We start from the raw sequence: 18,766 nt of genomic DNA, 5'->3' as shown, positions 1-18,766 counted from the left end.
GAGATCAGCCTCTTAGTTTGAAAAATAAAAAATGAAATATAAAGAGATTGCCTTGGGGGAAAAGGATATTAAAGCTATGTTCCCTGCTCTGTCTTCTGGCTTGCATCCATTCTGACTCGATGAACAGTTAGCATTTGCTTACAAATTAGTGACTGGATCATTGAGTCAGAACAGTTGATGGCAGAGTCACTAACACTGTGTCTCTATTGTCATGTATCATGATAATGTCAAGAAACAGATCTCATACTAATTGGTTGGGGAGTGAGAGCATTCAGCTACTTTGATCCTAAGGACACATATGAATTTGCTACCTAAAGTATTAAGGATTCGGCTCCCCACTGCTGGCCACATCAGAATCACTTGGGAATCTTTGCAAGCTGGCCTTATCCCAGGACATACTGAGTCAAAGGTCTGGGGTTGGAAGCAAAGATTGTATTTTAAAGAGCTCCTCATGTTATACAGCTTTGTTTGCCAGTGGATCAGCAGCATAATCCAGATCCTAACCTTGTGACCCCACTGTAATCTCAAGTTGGACTCAGTTATTCTGTGACAGGCTCGTCACTATGATTCCACTGTCATCAAGAACAAGAGCATGAGCTTCACCGAGGATGAAAACATCTATTCAAACACACAGAACTTGATAATGTCATTACAATAAAAAGGAATTTTAAGAAATAGTGCATAATACAATTAATAACATTCTAAAACGTTTTCCATTTCAAATGGTTTTATCTATGTTGCAAAGCAGAGCGGGAAGGGGGAATATTTAGTCATTATGGTTCTTGGAATCAACTCACCCGTGGCCTTGACAAATTGGGGCACAGAGCCCAGCCAGGTCAGTCAGGTGGCCCAGGCGCTGAGTCCCTGGCACCTTGGTGTTCCATCTGTGCTTTGCAGGCACATGCACACAGTCCCAAATCTCTTTTTTAGCAAAAGGACAGTGACACACATCCAGGGAGAAGTAGAAGTAACAATAGATAGATACTTTTGCCTAACACATTTAAACAATTGGGAAAAAGGATTTAAGGATCCAGAATTACACAGAAAGTTGCTCAAACTGTCACTTTGCACATAAAGACCCAGACCAAATTATTCATTAGTATTTGTACACCTTAGCATATTGAGCTAAATGCAATAACACAAGGTTTGCTGTTGAAGTTACTTATGACATGGAAGGCATTGCCAAAGGTATTTCTTACTTCAAGGGACCCCTGCTAAAAATTACGCATACAGAGAAGTACATAACAATTCCTAGTATTTGACTTTCAAATTATGCATACGTGTTAAGAAAACAAGATTTTATTAAGAAGTGGGGATCACTGGATACGATTCTAGTGTCAACTGTAAACTGTCAGTCACTGAACTGTGATTAACCATAACCATGATTTACCAAGGAGGTTTTCTTTCATTCCAGGGGACAATATTAACAGGCACTTCCTGTTACTGTTTTGCACTGAGAATTTTTTTTTTTTGAGGGAGGGAGGGTGAATAATGTTCCTCCTCTACAGTTTTTCTAACTTATTTTACTTTCTGTGCCTGCCTTGTGGACCTCAGACCAAAATCACTTTCCCTTTGATCCCATCTATGATCATTTGTGGCCAGAATTACTAGACGAGGAGTCATTTCTCCACTGATTACCTATGCGATCTTGGGAAAATTATTCTCTGCTTCTCCACTTTTCATTTGTAAAGTCAAGAATTAGCACTAGAGAAACTCAAAGGCTCTTCTATTTCCAGTGTCCCAGGGTTCTATGATTCTGTCCCTGCTACTCTTGGCCTCTGGTCAACACCTCTTTGCCATCTGGGAATGTCTGATAATTAATGCCTTGCCCAAAGTCAGAAGAAATGCTCTTCCATTCCTTAGTTTTGCTGGCAGATTACATTAGTTCGGCAGTCACATTCCTGAATAACTGGAGGCCAGACCAGAGAGGCTGAGGGAGCTTTGCACATCCTGGCTGGTAGCCCCATGGATAAGTGCCGATGCCAAGGTCACAGACAGATGGCTCAGTAGTCACAGCACTGCTAGGCATGTGGCACTATGAAATGCATAGCACTTTTACAATGGTTGAGGACATTTAAGACACAGAAGCAAAGGCAGAGGAACCAATGGCATTTTAATTAATTATCAAATATGGGCAAGATTTCTGACTATGGGAGGAATTCTTGGAATAACATTTTAAATCTGTCTACTCTGGATCTACATGTTTGCACATGACATTCAGAGTAACCAATGAACAGTGAGGGGCTGGCATTAAACAGGTTGCTAGATATGTGTGGGGTTTTATCCCCTGCAACTGAGTGGGTCATTTGTATCGGTGTCATATGTAGACACCCACTTGAAACTACCCACACATGTTACTACAACAAGGTTTTGTTGGGATGAATAGATTATTGGATATGATCCCAGTTGTCAACCATCAGTAACTGTATTATGATTTACCAAGGGGGTTTGTTCCAATAGCTGAGGACGGAGTCTGCTGTATCCTCGAAAAGGAAAGGTTCTAACCAAAGGATGCATTTATTAGCCTTGTACCAATACACAAGCCCAATGCAAAGGCTTGAGGTATTTCTCTATAGTTGAATCAGGAAGGGGAGGTACCAAGGGGTCCTGTCTCACCCAGATACTGCCCTTGAGCACACAGCCCAGGAAGTTCTGTTACTTATATTGTCACTTTTCTAACCAGGACTTATAGGACCCACCGATTCTTCTGGTTGTGACGATGTTAATTAGATTTAATCTTTGAAGTGATCTTTAAAAACAAACAAAAACTTTGTATGATCAGCTAGAAGCATTTTTTTTTTCTTTATGCTAGAACTGCAGGTCTAAGACATTACTAACAATAAAAATACTAGTACAAGATCTATTTACCGAAACTTGGATAAATTATTTGCCTACACATCACCTCTAGTTTTTGCAGCGGGAGGGCTCTATGTTACATATAAAGAATTTATACATTATGGGAATTGTGGGCAACTACTATGGGAGGGCTTGGCATTTGCTTCAGAGATTTTTAAAGAAAAGCGAAGGGTGGTTTTTCTGGATCAACTACAGGAAGTCCTGCCTGAAAACCAGGGATGAACCTGATCTCTGAGTCCTTTGAGTTCTGGGAGACAAGTCCATTTCCTCAACATTTTGAGTTCTTGTTAAAGTAATAGATGAAATGTTATTAGATGATGGAAATGTCCTCCCTCTGAAGTTAAGATGGAGCCAAGAATGAAATGAGATTTAAAAAAATCTCCCTGAACTGGGGTTGGGGGGGGGGAACCAACCAACAAACTTGGCACAATAATGAGATCTAATTTAAAGCGTCCACCATAGCACAACTAACAGGCTTCAGGAATTCTGGTCTTTTGCTCTTTTAACCTGCCTGGTTTAAAGTGTCGATACATTCATATTTAGTGAAATCTAATGGGCACACAGGGATGAAAACTCCAGAGTCAGAGTCTGGCCAATGTAGTATTGGCATGAACATCACTTTGCTGTAACCAAATGTACTAAGTGCTTAGGAAGAGCCAATGGAACTCTTGTCAGTTATCAGTGATCCTAACAGAGCACAGCACAGGGACTAAAGTCCCGTCCTCTTTAAAGTGAAGGGGAACAAACATGGTGTGGTGTTGACGCCCATCCAGTTCCACCATTGAATTTAAAGATGTTTTGATTACTCCTTTTCCTGTGATTTCAAGTACTGAGCTGTTTCAGTATTTCCCATTCTGAAACGTCTATTCCTATTTCTTCCCATGCATATGGGTGACTGCCTTTCATACGGGGCGGAATATGTGTCCGCAATTGGTGACATTGAACCTGCCTGGTTTCCCTGTCATTTGCTAATATCTGGACCTACATAAGCTGCTCTGATGAGCTTTATGGAAACAAAACAAACCAAACAGAATAGGAGAGCTCTCCTTTAGGACCGAGCAGAACATGTGCATAGGACTGTATCTTTCCTTATTGCATTTGGTTTAATTTTAGGCATGATTATACCTTCCCAAAGAGGGACTGGGAGCTGACTACTGGACTCCAGCAATCATTTTAAATAGTATTTGCAAGCAATATAGATGAGATTTTCTGGAAAAGAACAAGCTACCCCACCCAAATGTATTACAAATGTGCTTGACTGGCATTTGGAAAGAAGAAAGAAACTCTTATTAAAATTTAACATCAACTTGGCCAGACTTTGGGCTCAACTGGAAGAACAAAGTGCTGCTCAGTGAAAAGCCAGAGATGAGAGTGATGTAATTTCTACTCCTGAGACTGAAGTAATGAAAAAGAGAATGGTCAACTAGTTCATGGCCAGTCCACAAATCTCAACTTCCAGATCTTGCCACTATACAACGGCTCTTCCTTTTGAAATACTTTATTTGTAGAGGGAATATGCAGTGTCTACAGTTGTCTGAAAGAGAACAAATGGTTCTGGACACATAGCACTGAAAATGGCATCACCTTGCATTATTCACATGGTGGCCTGGCCTGGCCAACCAATGCTTCCACAGTGCTCTAGCCCTGTGGTTCTCAAAGATTCTGAGTGGGCAACATGATTATAACGCTTGAGGGTAATGAGGATCCATCACAACTTCTAAACACAACTCTTTCCTTTTCCTCTGTATGTCTCAGGCTCTTAAACTGGCTCATTGCCTTTATAATCCGAGAGAGAATTTACAGCCCCGTCTTAGGTTGTGGTAGTGCCAAGCACTAAGCTGGGCTGGAAAGCCCTCCAAGGTATGGCAAACAGAGTGACAGTGCCATAATAGCTCTCACACCAGGAGACTACCACCCACAACACAGGCTTTCTTTGGGACAGGGAAAGATGCATTACATTCCATGCCACTCTCCATGGAGGGCCCGCTCTGCTGTAGAATGACTGCATGGATGAGCGAGGACTTCGTAAGAGGCATTTCTTACAACAGTAGTCATAAGAGGATTTGTCATGATTTGCTCGGTTTGTCATGAAATATCAAAGTTACCCAGAGCCTTGAACACATCAAGTACAGATGCAGCACACACAAGCAAAGCTAGTTCAATATGATTCCTAGAAGATGATTAAACTCCACGGCGGTGGGGTAAGAGGAGTGGTTTGGAGGCTGGAGGGAAGGAGGACGGGAAGGGAGGGAGAGGGAGAGATGGGGGAGATGCAAACCATATGTTCTGTTTCCATTTTGAAGAGTCTGATCCCACCCAAGCAAAACTGAGATCCTGCCCAAATTGGCCAGAAGCCTCTGGTTATGAGGACTGTTTCTGAGCAAAGCTGCAGCAACTACAGCTCTAGTCCTCCTAAAAAAAATGGGAGGCAGTTTATTATTAAAATACAAACATGAAAATACTTCAAACCATTTCAGTAGCAGCAGAGTTCCACACGCAACATCCCTTTTATCAACCAAGTTGAAACCATGTGGCTTCCATGCCTCTGTCCTGCTAGGACCCTCGAAAGAGCCGTGCAAAGAGGGAGAGAAGACATCTTTCCTTTTAAATGGCAGACCATCCTTATAAGAAATTCTCTAGGGTTCTATTCTGAAGACTATTCAATTTGACTTGGGGCACTTCTTAAACAGCCTTTTGGCACTTTCTGTTCAGAGTTCTCAGGCACAGTGTGACAGGGACAGCTTGGTCAGGCCTTGCCCATGCATTCGGTACAGCAGCTGAAACTCAGCAGGCAGCTGGTGGGACTCCTGCCACTTGGTGGTAAATTTGGTTCCTTTTTTGTCATAGTAATGGTACGGAAGTTCTTCCCTGGTGTTGGGGTCAAATCCGAAAGGCCAGAATCCATACAAGTGGATCTCTTCACAAATTGCGGATGCCAGGGTGTACATAAGGATACCTGTGCTCAGCCGTTTGGGTGACAAATGTTTGTCTTTCCAGTACCTGTGGAACAATAAGTACAGGTGGATTCAGAGGCCAGTGCTGAATGTTTCCATCAGATGGGTCAATGGGACTAGCCTGAAGGGTGGATGTGTCTGCAGAACTCAAACAGGCCTTGCTTGCTCAGAATCTGACTTTCGGCCCACATGACATTTTGGGCAGGACCAGCTACAGGATTTGTGAGTCCTGGTGCAAAATCAAAATGTGGGTTTTCCTTTGAAAATTACTGAGACTTCTGAGAGGGCACCGGCAGAGTATTAAACCATGTGCTGGGCCTTTCTGAGCCCTGGAGCCTGCGTGACTGCACAGGTGTGCCCATCTGAGGCCAGCCCTGCCCTGGGTTGCCCTAGAGGGGGGCCTCTGACTCGGTAGTGGTGGCACAGAGTGACATTCTCATAGGTAAAGAGCAGAGCCCTTGGCTATGTGGAGGAGGTTGCTTAATCTAAGGGGCCCCTCTGTTTCTTCCATACCAAAGCCTATAATTTAAATCCTTCCTGGGCTTGGGAAGACTGTTGGGCCTTATTTTTCTCCATCTTCTTAGAAAAAAATCATACTTGCTGCTTCTTTATTTTCCAATGAGGGGGGTCCAAGTCCTTCTTTAGCCTTCCAAGGACCTAAGAAAAGTATCTGCATACTTCATGAATTCAGAAAAGCTAAATAAAGCTGATTGTTCCTCTCCACTTAGTAATTTGAAGCCTTTCTACCCACACTGTCAAATATTTGCGATTGCTCTGGGTGGTGTGTGTGTTATCACTGGCTGTGCAGGAGGAATTAACTTGTTTATGAATCAGATTTCTATGGACAATATTTCCTTCGAGTCTTCATTCAACCAGTTTCTTTGGTTCAAATTGAGTGGCAGTGGGATTGTGGTCAGCCCCAAGGGCTGCTTCTGAAAGGCCACACAGACTAGTTCCTGAAGTTTCTAAAACCACCAAGACCCTTCTTCACTATTTGAAGGCTTCAAAGATGGATCTTACCCCTTCCAGCTGAAATTTGGAAGTTCAGTCTTGGTTTTCATTTCCTACTTAAGGAGTTAGAGTGATTTCTGACAATTCCTTTGGTACAGCTGAACTTCATCAGAACCAGAGGGGGATCAAAGTGATGAGGTCAAAAGACCTCAGGACAGATTGGTAGGGGCCCGAGCTTCTAATGCTGATTTGGCCCATTTTGGGTAGTATAAGAACTCCTTCACGTTGTGTCTCAGTTGACATGACTTTAAGCTCAGGCTTTGGGCTACAGAACCTCTTAAAAATATCTGTTGTCTGTTATCCCTGTTGTAATGATTACTAGTGGCCCCTTTCTCTCAAAGAAAGCTCCAGTGTGCACTGTAACTTATGGCTTCATCCTAGCTGCTAGACACACATCAGTTTATTAGATTCTGCCTTCAGTGAGAGGCCAACTAAACATATCTTACACTTGGAAGAATATAAGGGACTATCGGATGGGAATAATCTACTATGGGCTAGAAATCTTTAGAATTTCCTGCTTACTAGGCCACCCAGAACCCAGTCTGACTGGCAGTACTATTTGGACTTTATGTTAGAACTTTGGGGCTACTTTCAAAGGAGAAATTAGAGTCGAGGCAATATATTCAGGATATTTAAAGGGAAAAAAAATCCTAAAGTAATTTTGCATTTTAAAATGTCACTAATTAGAGGTTCCCAATTGTAACTGCATATTAGAATCTTCTGGGGAGTTGCTAGAAAATACCAAATACCTGGGCCCTTTTGCTCCCTGACCAGACAAATTACATTAGAATCTCCTGAAGTAGAGCCCAGGCAACAATATTTTTAAAGCTATGTGATCTTAATGTATAATGATTCATCAACTAGACAAAAATACTGCATCACTAGTCCATCTGTCTCTCAAATGACAAGGGACAACAAGCACTTCAAAAAGTACTTTTTACATATTTTAAGCACTCAAAATCTCAAATTATAAAGGTACATTATACAATTTATGATTTGGGAGGTTTGCTAATCTTGGACTTCTCCAAAACACCCAACCATCAAATAAAAAGGACATTTTGAGTTAATTGGCTCTTCTTTAAAAAACCACTTGATTTGTCCAATTTAGCCATTTTGGGGGGACATAACTATCCATTTAAAGCAAATTCTTGATTTGTGGTGATTTCCATGACTGCTCCTCAGTCATTCCCTTTGGCACTTGGTAGGAGGTTCAACCTCTTACTTAGAACTCCTTACCTAGAATGCTTAGTTCATTCACAACAAAATATAAGAGTCTGCCCTAAAGTACTAAGCTGACCACTAGTGGGATAGGTCCCACCCCCAATAGATTGCAATATTGATTTGCCATCTGGCAGGGTATGAGTTAAAGGCAATAAAATATACACACCTGTTGACATGTTGCATTATATTTCCAGGCCAGGCCAATTGGACCTTTAACTGACCTCTGTGTTCAACAAAAAAGTCAACTAATGTCCTGGTAACAGTTGTTGAAGTGTGGAAAAAAAATGCAGGGATCCAAAGAATGGCCCCATCAAGCTTTTTTAAACTGAGGAAAAAGTTGTTACGGTCCTGAATGGTCAAAAGATTGTTGTAATATTTTTCCAGGATGCTGGGGTTGAAGGTGGTAAGGTTGGTTTTCCTTCCAACATCTCTTTGGAAAGCCTCCGTAGGGGCGAAATTGCAACGGAAAACAAAATCTGACTTATCTATTTCTTGTCCACACCGGCTCCCTGTCAGGATCCCACTATTTCCGACCACAGCACAGATGTTATAATGCTTATTCACAATGGGTGACACATCTGGAAGCAGCGATCGGAAGTTATTGCTAATAGAGAAAACATATTTATGGCTGGAATAATCATAGTGCATCAGTTGTCCGATCCGAACACTATTCTTGGTCAAAGAAAAATTTTTTATTACATCGACATGCTGAAGAATTTCTTGCCTAAAATAAAAAGAAATTCATTAAATGCATCCCATTCAAAATAATTGATTTTTCAATTATGTCTTATGCTGCCATTTCATTCAGACAAGAAATGTAGGCAAACTGAATTCAAGTGAGATTATACATTCATAGTAATTGTGGTCTTTCAGGAGAGGACTGCTTCAGAATCTACAGATATGTGCTCAGTTCTTTCAGTCAAGTTCTAGAAGTAATCCTTTGAGGCTTGTATATGTTGTAACTTGTAGTTTTAGCTACCATTCCTTGGTTTTCTGTTCTATATGAATAGTGTATTTGATCATGGGGGAGGACAGGCCAAACTGTGTCAGGAAATACAGGCAATTTACCCAGGCTCCAAAGAGCTAACATTAATGGACAAACATAGATGACTTAGAGTTTGTAACTAGGCACTACTTGTTTGCTATTGAACTGCAGTGTTCAAGGAATATCAAATATCCCTGGTGTCCAATAAGAGACAAATAGATATGAGTCAGTATATTATTATTATTAAAATGAAAATATTAACAGTAGTGGGTATAGTTGAATATTTAAGAGAAATGAGATAATCTTATTAAGGTCCTGTGAATAATGGCACAGAGATATTTTCCTACTGATTATGTAGAAACACAATTTATTTGGAGAAACCTAATCCTTAGAAAAACAGGCTATTGTAAATTCTGAAAATGTATATTCTAAGAATTCAGAGAATAAATAAGGCAGGTTTAGTACTTAGCACAAATTTCCAGTCACTGTCATATGAAGCTTTAAGAAAATTAAGCACTTCTTCTTAAAGTCTTAGCTCCATAAAACATTTGAGAGACTAGTAATATGTTATTTTGCTATTAGATTTTTTTAATTTTAAGAAATCATATTGTATAACCTGTGTGTTTTGCCTAAAAAGTAGCAGAAATAAAACTAAATGCTTTGCATGTTACCACTTTACCTGGCATTTTGAAGTATTGCTGCATGTGTCAAGATATAGAGGAACATAAACTGAAAACCTTAACCCCAAACTTTCAAAGTTACCAATACTGTTCTTTAAAAGTTGTTACAACAAAGACAAACCTTTTAAATGATACTGGGAAAAGATATAATGAATGGATTGAAAGGAGGAACTTTTTGAAAAGGAAATACTGCTCTGACAGGTCATTTGGGTCACAGGGCCTAGTGTGGAATGACTATTTTTAATGAGTTAGAAATGTGTTTTAGGGAAAGGTATAATGGGTTCTACCCATGAAAGTTTTTTGACTTGTCTATCAAATTATTATTGGGTTAAAAAAAAACAAAAGTTGAAAAAAAATCACTTCTGGGGTTTTCAATTATTGTCATGAACTAACTTCTAGTTAAATCACATTTAAAATATTTTAATAATTATCACATAATTGTGTATCACCTTTCCAAGTGAACAACATTTTCATAATACCTTGGATATCAGCTAAATTTGCTTTATTCTGTTATTAGGTTGAAATAAAAAGAAGCATGCAGTAACTAGAAATACATAACCAAAACGCAATCTCTACATGATACAATAGGTATTCACACCCCTAATGAGTACACTAGATGGCTCACAATCCATTTAGCATTATAATAATCCCACCAAGAAGGAAGGTGTAATGACTTATCTAGGGTTGCTAAGAGTAGACCAGAATCACTGAGGAAAATAAATAAAAGTGAATAAATTTCATCCTTCTTCCTCAACCTCACACACACACACACCCCTTCATGTATAAATGAGGAAACTCTAAAAAAACTAATCAGAATGATGTTGGTAGCTTTTACAACATGTTCAACACTGTAAAGGCTTAATGAAAGCAAACAGTCAGAAGCAAAACAAAACCATGCATAAATGCCTGCACAAATTCAGGCTAAGATTTTCACTACTAATATGATGGAGAAGGATTACAGTATTTTCTGTGTGTTCCAAGGAGACAATACTATTTTATTTTTTTCAGCAAGGGAATGAAAATGCATTCGGTGGTCCTTTTGCAGTTAATATTTTTGGTTAAATACAGGGCTTTGGCAATATTAGCCATACTTGTTAGCTGTAAATCATGGTGTTCAATTTAAGCCCAAGTTAGGGAAGACATTGGAGATACTATTTTTTTGGCCATTGAAATTTTTTTCCTGATGTACTCTTCTTATGAGAGGGCACTAAATACATGAAAACAGGTTGCCAATCAGCCTCTGTGCGGTCAGGTCAAGAAGACAGTGCTCATACACCTGGAGGGAGGGATAGATTATTGTTTTGGATTGCTATTTTTTTTTTTGAGCTCCAGAATTCAAAATCACCTCCTGGATCAATGTAAAATAAATATTCACACCCCTAATGAGTACACTAGATGGCTCACATTCCATTTAGCAGTGTCATAATCCCACCAAGACGGAAGGTGTAATGACTGATCTGGGGTTGCCTATCCTACCTTTGATGTAAAAACGCTGTCCGATTAAATGTCCACTTAGAAGGTTTCTCTTGGAGTTCCTGGGTCAGAGAATTCGTAATGGGCACAAATGACGGATCTAGAAACTTCAGTGCAAATTGTGACCTGGAGAGGACCGTGAGTACAGACAAACGTGCTGGCCTCAGCTGGGGGAAGCCAAAGTAGCCATTAAAGTCCAACCCGCTGGGGGTGGGGAGGAGAAGGCAGCTGGCACACGTGCCGGCCTCATCCCACCCCAGATCCCCCGCTCATTTAGTCCACCCTCAGTTCCCCACGCACACACCCTGGAGGAAGGAAGAAAACTAGGGAAATACGTCTCCATTGTCCACCCCTCCGGTGCGGGAGAGACCATAAAATGGCCGTCTCGCCCGGAGCAGGGCCGGGAGCCCGGGGGCACGGCCGGAGCCCGGAGCGCGGCGAGGGCCGCGAGTCAGCACCGCGGACAGCGCCAGGCCTTGGAGCCGGACCCTGCAGGCCCCTCGGTTGGGTGATTGATTTTTGGAGCAGGGCACAGGAAACCCGAGACCCAGGGGAAGGCTGAGAACAGCTCCAGCCTTAACCTCTTCCTCCCCGAGCCTAAGTCGAATTTCACTCCCCATTCCTTGCCGGGGTGGGGACCCCCGAGGCCGCCAGCCAGCTCTGCTCTTCTGCCCAGGTGGGGATTCTCCAGGGTCCACCCCTCCGGCCTGGCTTTGACCACCAGCTGCAGTTTATATCCGCCACCCACCCCTCAGGAGGCCCAGCCGGGTGGGTGGGGGGCGGGGAGAGCCTCCAGGGGTCACAGGTAGGGGGAGGGCCTCCGGATGAGGCGCGTCTAGCTGTGCCAGGCGCCTTCGACCAGGGGCGCGGGTAGGCGGCCCTGGAGAGGCTCGCTTCCCGCAGAGGGCGGGGGAATTGCAGAAATCCCGGAAAGTGGGGGTTGGGGGTGGTGTTGGGAGGAAGGATCAAGGTAGAATACCCACGGGACTTTGTGAGCAGAGACCCGCGCATCATTTGATGGGGTGTGGGTTGGGGGGGTGGTGCTGGGAGGGGGAGAGAGAGGAGAGGACCGCGAGGGAAGTCCGGCGCCTGCGCCATTAAATCGCCCCTGGACCGCTCCGAGCGCCAGGCGCCGAGTCTGCGGCCAGGGCAGGGCGGAGGCGCTCACGGCCCCGGCCCGCGGGCCCAGGTTCGCCTTCGCTGCCCCTCCCGGACACACTCACTGCCTCGCCCCACCCGGCCGCCCTCCTGCAGCCCTCCTCCTAGTTCCGAGCTAGGGGAAGGGGTGCCGAGGAAGACTACGAGGAAAGGGAATCGCATCCCTGGGCCCAAAGGCTTTTAGGGGTTTGGGTTCAGGACCAAATATGCACGGGGGTGGGGGGCGCGCGAGAACAGGGGGAGGGAGAGTCAAAGGTGTGGAAGCGCCACGCAGTTCTCTCGCCCCAAGTGTCTCCCCAAACCAAAACAAGCTCCTCGCTCCCCCCTCCCATAACCCAGATCACCCGGGGCGCCCAAACAGAGGCCGCACTCACCGGAATCCCGCGTGGAACATGTACATTCGGGGCGCCCCCCGGCTGGCGTACTTGGGAGTGGTGAAGATGTTCTCCTTTTTCAGGGACACGTAGCTGATGAGCGATAAAATCAGCAGAGCGACGCTGAGCATGACCAGCCCCAGCACACTGGCGACCCGGGCCATTTTGCAATTTTTCATTCCGGGCCAGGCTGGGATCAGGGGAAGCGGGGAAATCGGTCCATTGAGCAGCCAGCAGCTCGCTGGCGTGTTAGTGTGTGTGCGCGCGTGTGTGCGCGCGTGTGTGTGTTCGTGCGCGCGTGTCAGCGTGTGTGGAGGGGGAGGGCGGCCAGGCGCAGGGCCGGGGGTGGGGGGTGGAGGGGTGGGGTGGGGCGGCGGGAGCCCCGAGAGAAGCAGGACCCCCGAGGCGGGCGCGGCGAGCTGGGGAGGCCGAGGGGAAGATGGAGGGTCTGCGCGCGGCGTGGCGATGGAGCGCGCCGCGCTGTGCGTCTCCGGCCGCGGGCTCGGCTCCCCCGCGCGTTTCCAGCGAGGCTCCCACCTCCTCCGCTGCCGCCTGCAAGATAAATGTGATTGGAATAATGTTACAGTTCGATCTGAGCACAGGATTTAATTAATGAACTCTAATCTCCCAAATAACCTGGGGGAGGGGCGGGCGAGGGAGGCGAGCCGGAGAGGTGGCGCGGGAGGGGGGTGGAGGCTGGCAGGCTGCAGCCCGCCTTAAGGGCCTCCCCAGCTGACGGTGCGGACTAGGAGGTGGCTGTGGCGAGAGAGACGAGACGCCCAAACTTAATTTAATGGACCATTCATTACTTGGGAAGTGTGTCACGAATCAGGAACGAAATAGCTGGATGTGCTGCCTTGAAGGGTGCACACCAGTGGGTGCTGCTCTGAAATGCAGGGAGAGTGGTTTAGGGAGGCAGACATTTAAATGCTGCGCTTCTCACCCGAGGCACCCTAAACCCTAACCACTCAGCACCCCACAGAATAGCACCTGCCCCAGCATGGCGGCACAGACGCCCTGAAGTGCAGCTGGGCCCACCCACTTCCTGGTATTTAAAAGCTCCTTGGAATTTTCCAGAATCTCTATCTGCCTCCTACCCACACTCAGCACATACTTTGCTTTTCCTTAAAAGATGGGTAGTGCCTCGCACAGTTGTGAGGTAAGCTGTCAGTGGGGTGGGCCTGGCTCCCCCACCTTGATAGTCCACCCAGGTTTTCCTCCCAGTCCACAGCCTGAGCTGGCCAGGACAGCAGCAGTTCTTGCTGATTTAACTCCCCATTGTCCGCTCTTCTGACCCATCCCTGGGGCCGTGCTTTGGAGATAGGCCCCCTAACATAGCCCTGAGCAGCCCAGAGGCTGAAGGCATCACCAGCTCACTTATTATAAATGCCAAGAATTCTCTTTTGAGGGAGCCAGGGACCAGGTGGAGAGGCAGAAGGGCACCTCCAGAAGGTGCCCTTCAGAAGGCAGAAGGGGAACTCACTGCCTCAACTTCCTGTTGCTTGATATTCCTCATTGGAAATAACAGTTAACGTTCAGTCATGCTGGTGGGTGCTCAGGACAACTCCCACGTGTCTTTAACTCTGTCCTTGGCAATTAGCCTGTGGCTTCTTCCACCATAGCTTCACCACTGGGCTAAAGTCCCAATACTGGCCAATGAGCACTATTGGAAGAGGCAGGAGGTGAGAAATTGGTCTTTGAGAGCCTTTCTCAATAAAGCTAGTTGATATATTCCAAGGTGGTTAGGACTTCTTTTTCTTCTGAAATTCTTATCTTGTGGGTATTGATGGACCTAATGTTATCAGCTGTCCAGGGGCCCCGAATTCCTCAAAGGGCTGTGAGATCCTGCAGAGCCAGAGCTGTGTCTTCCTCCCTGGTCCCACGTACTGCCCAGCACTGTCTCATGCAGGGGACATGCTTACTCAGCGCTTGCAGACCACATGCGCAACTTTGGGAAACACATCTGCTTGGCTGTTGAACATAGAATACAAATGTTGGGAGCAACCAAAGGGATGGCCATTTGCACATTTATACCAGAATCTAAAAATGTGGGTCACGAGGACACAGAATGTCTTGTTTTCCGATGGGACTTAAAGCTGGAAAAGGTCTGTGTCTGTACATGATGAATACTTGAACCATATTTTTTGAATACTAATTACTTTTTTTTTTAAACAGAGAAGAAATTGTAGTGGTACAAATTATCAAAAGGAATAAGAGCTTATGAGAGCTGTCTAGGAACTATACATATTTGACAAACTGCTAAACAAGAAATCAAGGACCATCCCCGAAGCCCAGAGTAACATTTACGCTTTCAGACTCAGGAGCCAGTGGCCTTGACCTCAAACTGTGCTTTGGCTCCCAGGAAGCCATGAGATCTCGGGTATATGATCAGTCTCTCTGCACTTCCGGCTCCTTATACGTAGAACTGGAGTAAAAGCCCACCAGGGTTGGGGGGAGTTACATAAGGCATGTAAAGGCGTTAGCACTGCTCTTGGTCTGCACAGAGCAGTGAGCAAACATGAACTAAACAGTGTAGGCAAGTTTAAGTGTCTTTCTCTGACTCCTAAATGTCCTGCCATGGCATGCATAGGAAAGAATGGAGTAGGTGAGACATTTTCCTGCAGAAAAATGGCAAAAATCAAGAAGCTCTTTGGCTAAATTTTATTTATTTATTTTTAAAGATTTATTTATTTATTTATTTATTTATTTATTTATTTATTTATTTATACACGCACTGGGTACAGTCAGAAGCATGGGAGGGTGAGAGAATTCACCAGAGCCAGAGCGGGGAGCAGGACAGGCAGAAGGACTGAAGTACACTGCTGAGGGGAGCAGCGGGCACAGCAGGAGATGTCTGTGCTCCATGCGGGACCCTCGCCAGGGATTGAACCGGCTGCGGGCAGCTTCACAGCCCAGCGCTCAACCACTGCGCCACCGGGGAGGCCCTGGTTAACTTTTAAAAAACAGGATTCCAGGCTTTCCTGGGCACATAATATGTACTCATTCTGCATGGATTTAAAAATTGATATATGTAGATAGATAGATATAGATAGATAAAATATACATGTATATTTTTTGCTTAGGATGCTTCCATGGACCTTCTAGAGAAATTCTTAGCAGGATGATTCCCCTACTGCATATGGGTCACTCAAGTTCATATGACATAAAGGAACCAAATTAGCCGGAAAATAAACAGGTGGGCAGGAATCTGTGTCACGAGTGCCAGGCCTGAAGGTGCAAATGGATTGCTCAATAATTTCCAGAGGGAAAAATCCTGAGGATAGTGCTTCAACGAGCAACTGCAGGTACTGGCTATGGCATTTTTCAGGTTTGGGATTATAGCTACTTAGTAGGTTAAACATTAAGTAGAATAATTTTATAAACTATTGCAACATATGTCTTTGGAAATTAGACCTGTGCAGGAGTACAGCAGTCTAAGACATACAGAAATGAATGTTCCCTGTGGTTTAATGTTTTTTTGGGGGATTGTTGTTTTCAGCACAGCATGTCCCTCTCCCACCCACACAAGTGCCCACCTTTTCACACTTAGGTCTGTTGCAATGTGTGGCTCCTCCCCAACCCACTCCCACCTAGAGTAATCTCCAGGTGCTACTTGCAAGGGCAGGCTGGGAAGGATGGTATCTTTGTTAGAAGCAGCATCGTTTATTCATTTGATCCTGTCTTAGTCTTCAACTCATTAAACAAAGACAGTTGGTTATTAGACACCTTGCTGGGCAGACCAGAGGTTATAAAAGTCATTCTTGACCTCTCATGCTCAGGTCTCATGGGGGAGAGAAGAGAGAGCATATGGCAGTGCTGACTATGTGAGAAGTTCAACAACAGAGGGCCAGTGAGGACACGGCCATGAACTCTGCAAGAGGTGGCAGGGTGTTTACAGAAAGGGCAGCCTCTGAGCTGGCTCTAAAGCATGAGTGGCATTCGTTAGGCAAAGACATTGAAGAAGCACATTTCAAGTAGAGGGGAGAGTAGGAGACAGGAATGGCGGTAGTGGGCTTGGGGACAGGCAAGCGGTGTGGAGAGGCTGTCACAAAAGAAAAGCCCGCATGGGGAGTCAGGGCCTGACAGTGAGTGTCCTGGGTGCCATCTGAGGAGTTGGCTGTGTCCTCTGGCCTCTCTGCTCAGAACCTGCAGCACTGCAGAGGCTCAATCTGGAGTCAGGCCCACGGGGACATGGAAGCAGCAGCTGCTCATAGCACGTCAGCTGATGTTCCGGGGCAGGCCGTCTGTCCACACGCTAGAAGCCCCGGCATGTGTCAATGAACAAGTTGACCACTTTCTGTTCTGAGACACTCCTGGGTAAAGCAGCGGGCACTGACTTTTGAAAGGAAAGTCAGCCCTCCTACACGACCGGAAGATCGTAGTTAAGGAAGCTGGAGACTCACTTGTTTCTGGGGAGAAAGTTCCCTGGGAAACTGCTCCCTGGCCATGTGTGACTGGAGTTCTTTCTACCCATTACTGGCAGACGTTTTCTTCTCTCACAGGGCTAACCGTGGTCAGAGGAGAGATCTCGGGATCCTCCCATTTCCCCACACAAGCTAAATACTTTATGAGTTCAGAGGTAGGAAAAGCCATTGTGGTCAATGAAAGCTTCACAGCAGCTCTCGGATGGAATGGAGACTAGAAAGCAGCATGGAAGTTTCCAGAGCTGGAGATGGTAACAGAGGGCAGGGTAGGCAGGCGTAACTGGACAGATTAGAAATATGGAGGCAGAAGAGGGTAAGGCAGGTGTTGGCCAGTGAATAGAGATGTCCCCTTGGAATAAAGTGAGAACAGCCAGGATAGAGAGAACGGTTGTAGGGCGCTTCTTGTGTATCACCTCTCATCCTCACCCTGGTCCAGCGAGGTGGTATCATTATCCTTAGCTTAGAGCCAAAGAAACTGTTGTGAAGAACATGTTCAAGATAAAGCCTCTCTGACTCAACAGCCCACCTTTTCTATCATCCTGTACTGCTTGTAAGCAGGTCCTTACAAGTAAGACTGGAAATGTAAGAGCTGGGGACATTTGAAAGCATCACCCCTTCTCAGTGAGAACCAGTTAATAACTGATGATGATGGTGATGATGATGGTGATGTGTCTGACATTTATTGGACAGCTGCTGTGTGTTGGTTATTATACTAGGCATTTCCCATAACTGAGCTCATTCAATCTGGATTCCGTCCCTTTGAGGATATAATAAAATGTGTTTCACTGGTATTTCAGGGCTCAGTTTTAGAGGGACTTGACCCTCCTCCCTTTGTCATTGTGTCTCCAGCTTACCAAGGATGAGTGTGCACTAACCTCTTGGAAGAAGCCATTTAATCACAAGGGCTTGGTGGTTAATGAGGAAAAGAGCAGAATGGTCTAGAAAGCTACAGTCTGCTCTGAGGCTGGGAAGGACTGGCTGGCATTGGAGTCTGGAAGTGTGTAACCTCCCTATGGGAACGGCATCTTCTGTCCCCGTGTATGATTAGTGCCAGCACAGCACCCAGCAAGGTTGGTGTTCATGTGAAAAGAATTTCTCTGCTTTACAGTATCCCTGGTGTCCAGGCTGGACAGGAGGCCAGTCTCTTGTGTTGATGGTGGAGAAGATCTTCCGCTTCACCTGGGATGGGTAAGTTGGCTAGCCTATTGGCAGGAACCAAGTTTCATTAAGTAAAGTGATGAAGCCAGACTAAGAGTAGTACATGTACATAGTACAAATACATAGCACAGAAGGCAGGGCCGTGGACAAGCCCCTCCACCATTTACCTCCCTAGAGACGGTCACAGCTGCTGTCCAAAGCTGTGCTCACAGCATGAGTAGGCATTATTATTATTTTTAGAGATTTATTTTATCTATTTATGCATACAAGAACTGGGGTGTACGCCAGACATGCACGGGGTGAGAGGATTCACCAGAGACAGCGTGGAGAGCAGAACAGGCAGGTCTACTGGGCTTCCCCTGGTGGCGCAGCGGTTGAGCTCTGGGCTGCGAGGCTGCCAGCAGCCTCTGCAGTGCCGGTTCGTTCCCCGGCCGCGGGCGAGGGTCCCACCAAAAAAAAAAAAAAAAAAAAA

General features: G+C 45.2%; 1 protein-coding gene across 1 annotated transcript; it reads right to left on the bottom strand.

Moving 5' to 3' along the window:
* Window positions 1-5,573: 5,573 nt before the first annotated feature.
* ST8SIA3 (ST8 alpha-N-acetyl-neuraminide alpha-2,8-sialyltransferase 3) lies at window positions 5,574-12,891 on the bottom strand (the record flags this gene model as incomplete). Its single annotated transcript, XM_084251774.1, has 4 exons — window positions 5,574-5,856; window positions 8,209-8,766; window positions 11,184-11,306; window positions 12,713-12,891. 4 exons carry the CDS (start codon window positions 12,889-12,891, stop codon window positions 5,574-5,576), a joined length of 1,143 nt encoding a protein of 380 aa, XP_084107900.1.
* Between the last annotated feature and the right edge of the window lie 5,875 nt (window positions 12,892-18,766).

The sequence above is a fragment of the Talpa europaea genome (assembly GCF_964194135.1).
Source record: "Talpa europaea genome assembly, chromosome: 13".
NCBI lineage: Eukaryota > Metazoa > Chordata > Mammalia > Eulipotyphla > Talpidae > Talpa > Talpa europaea.
This window is presented reverse-complemented; position numbering and strand designations above follow the sequence as displayed.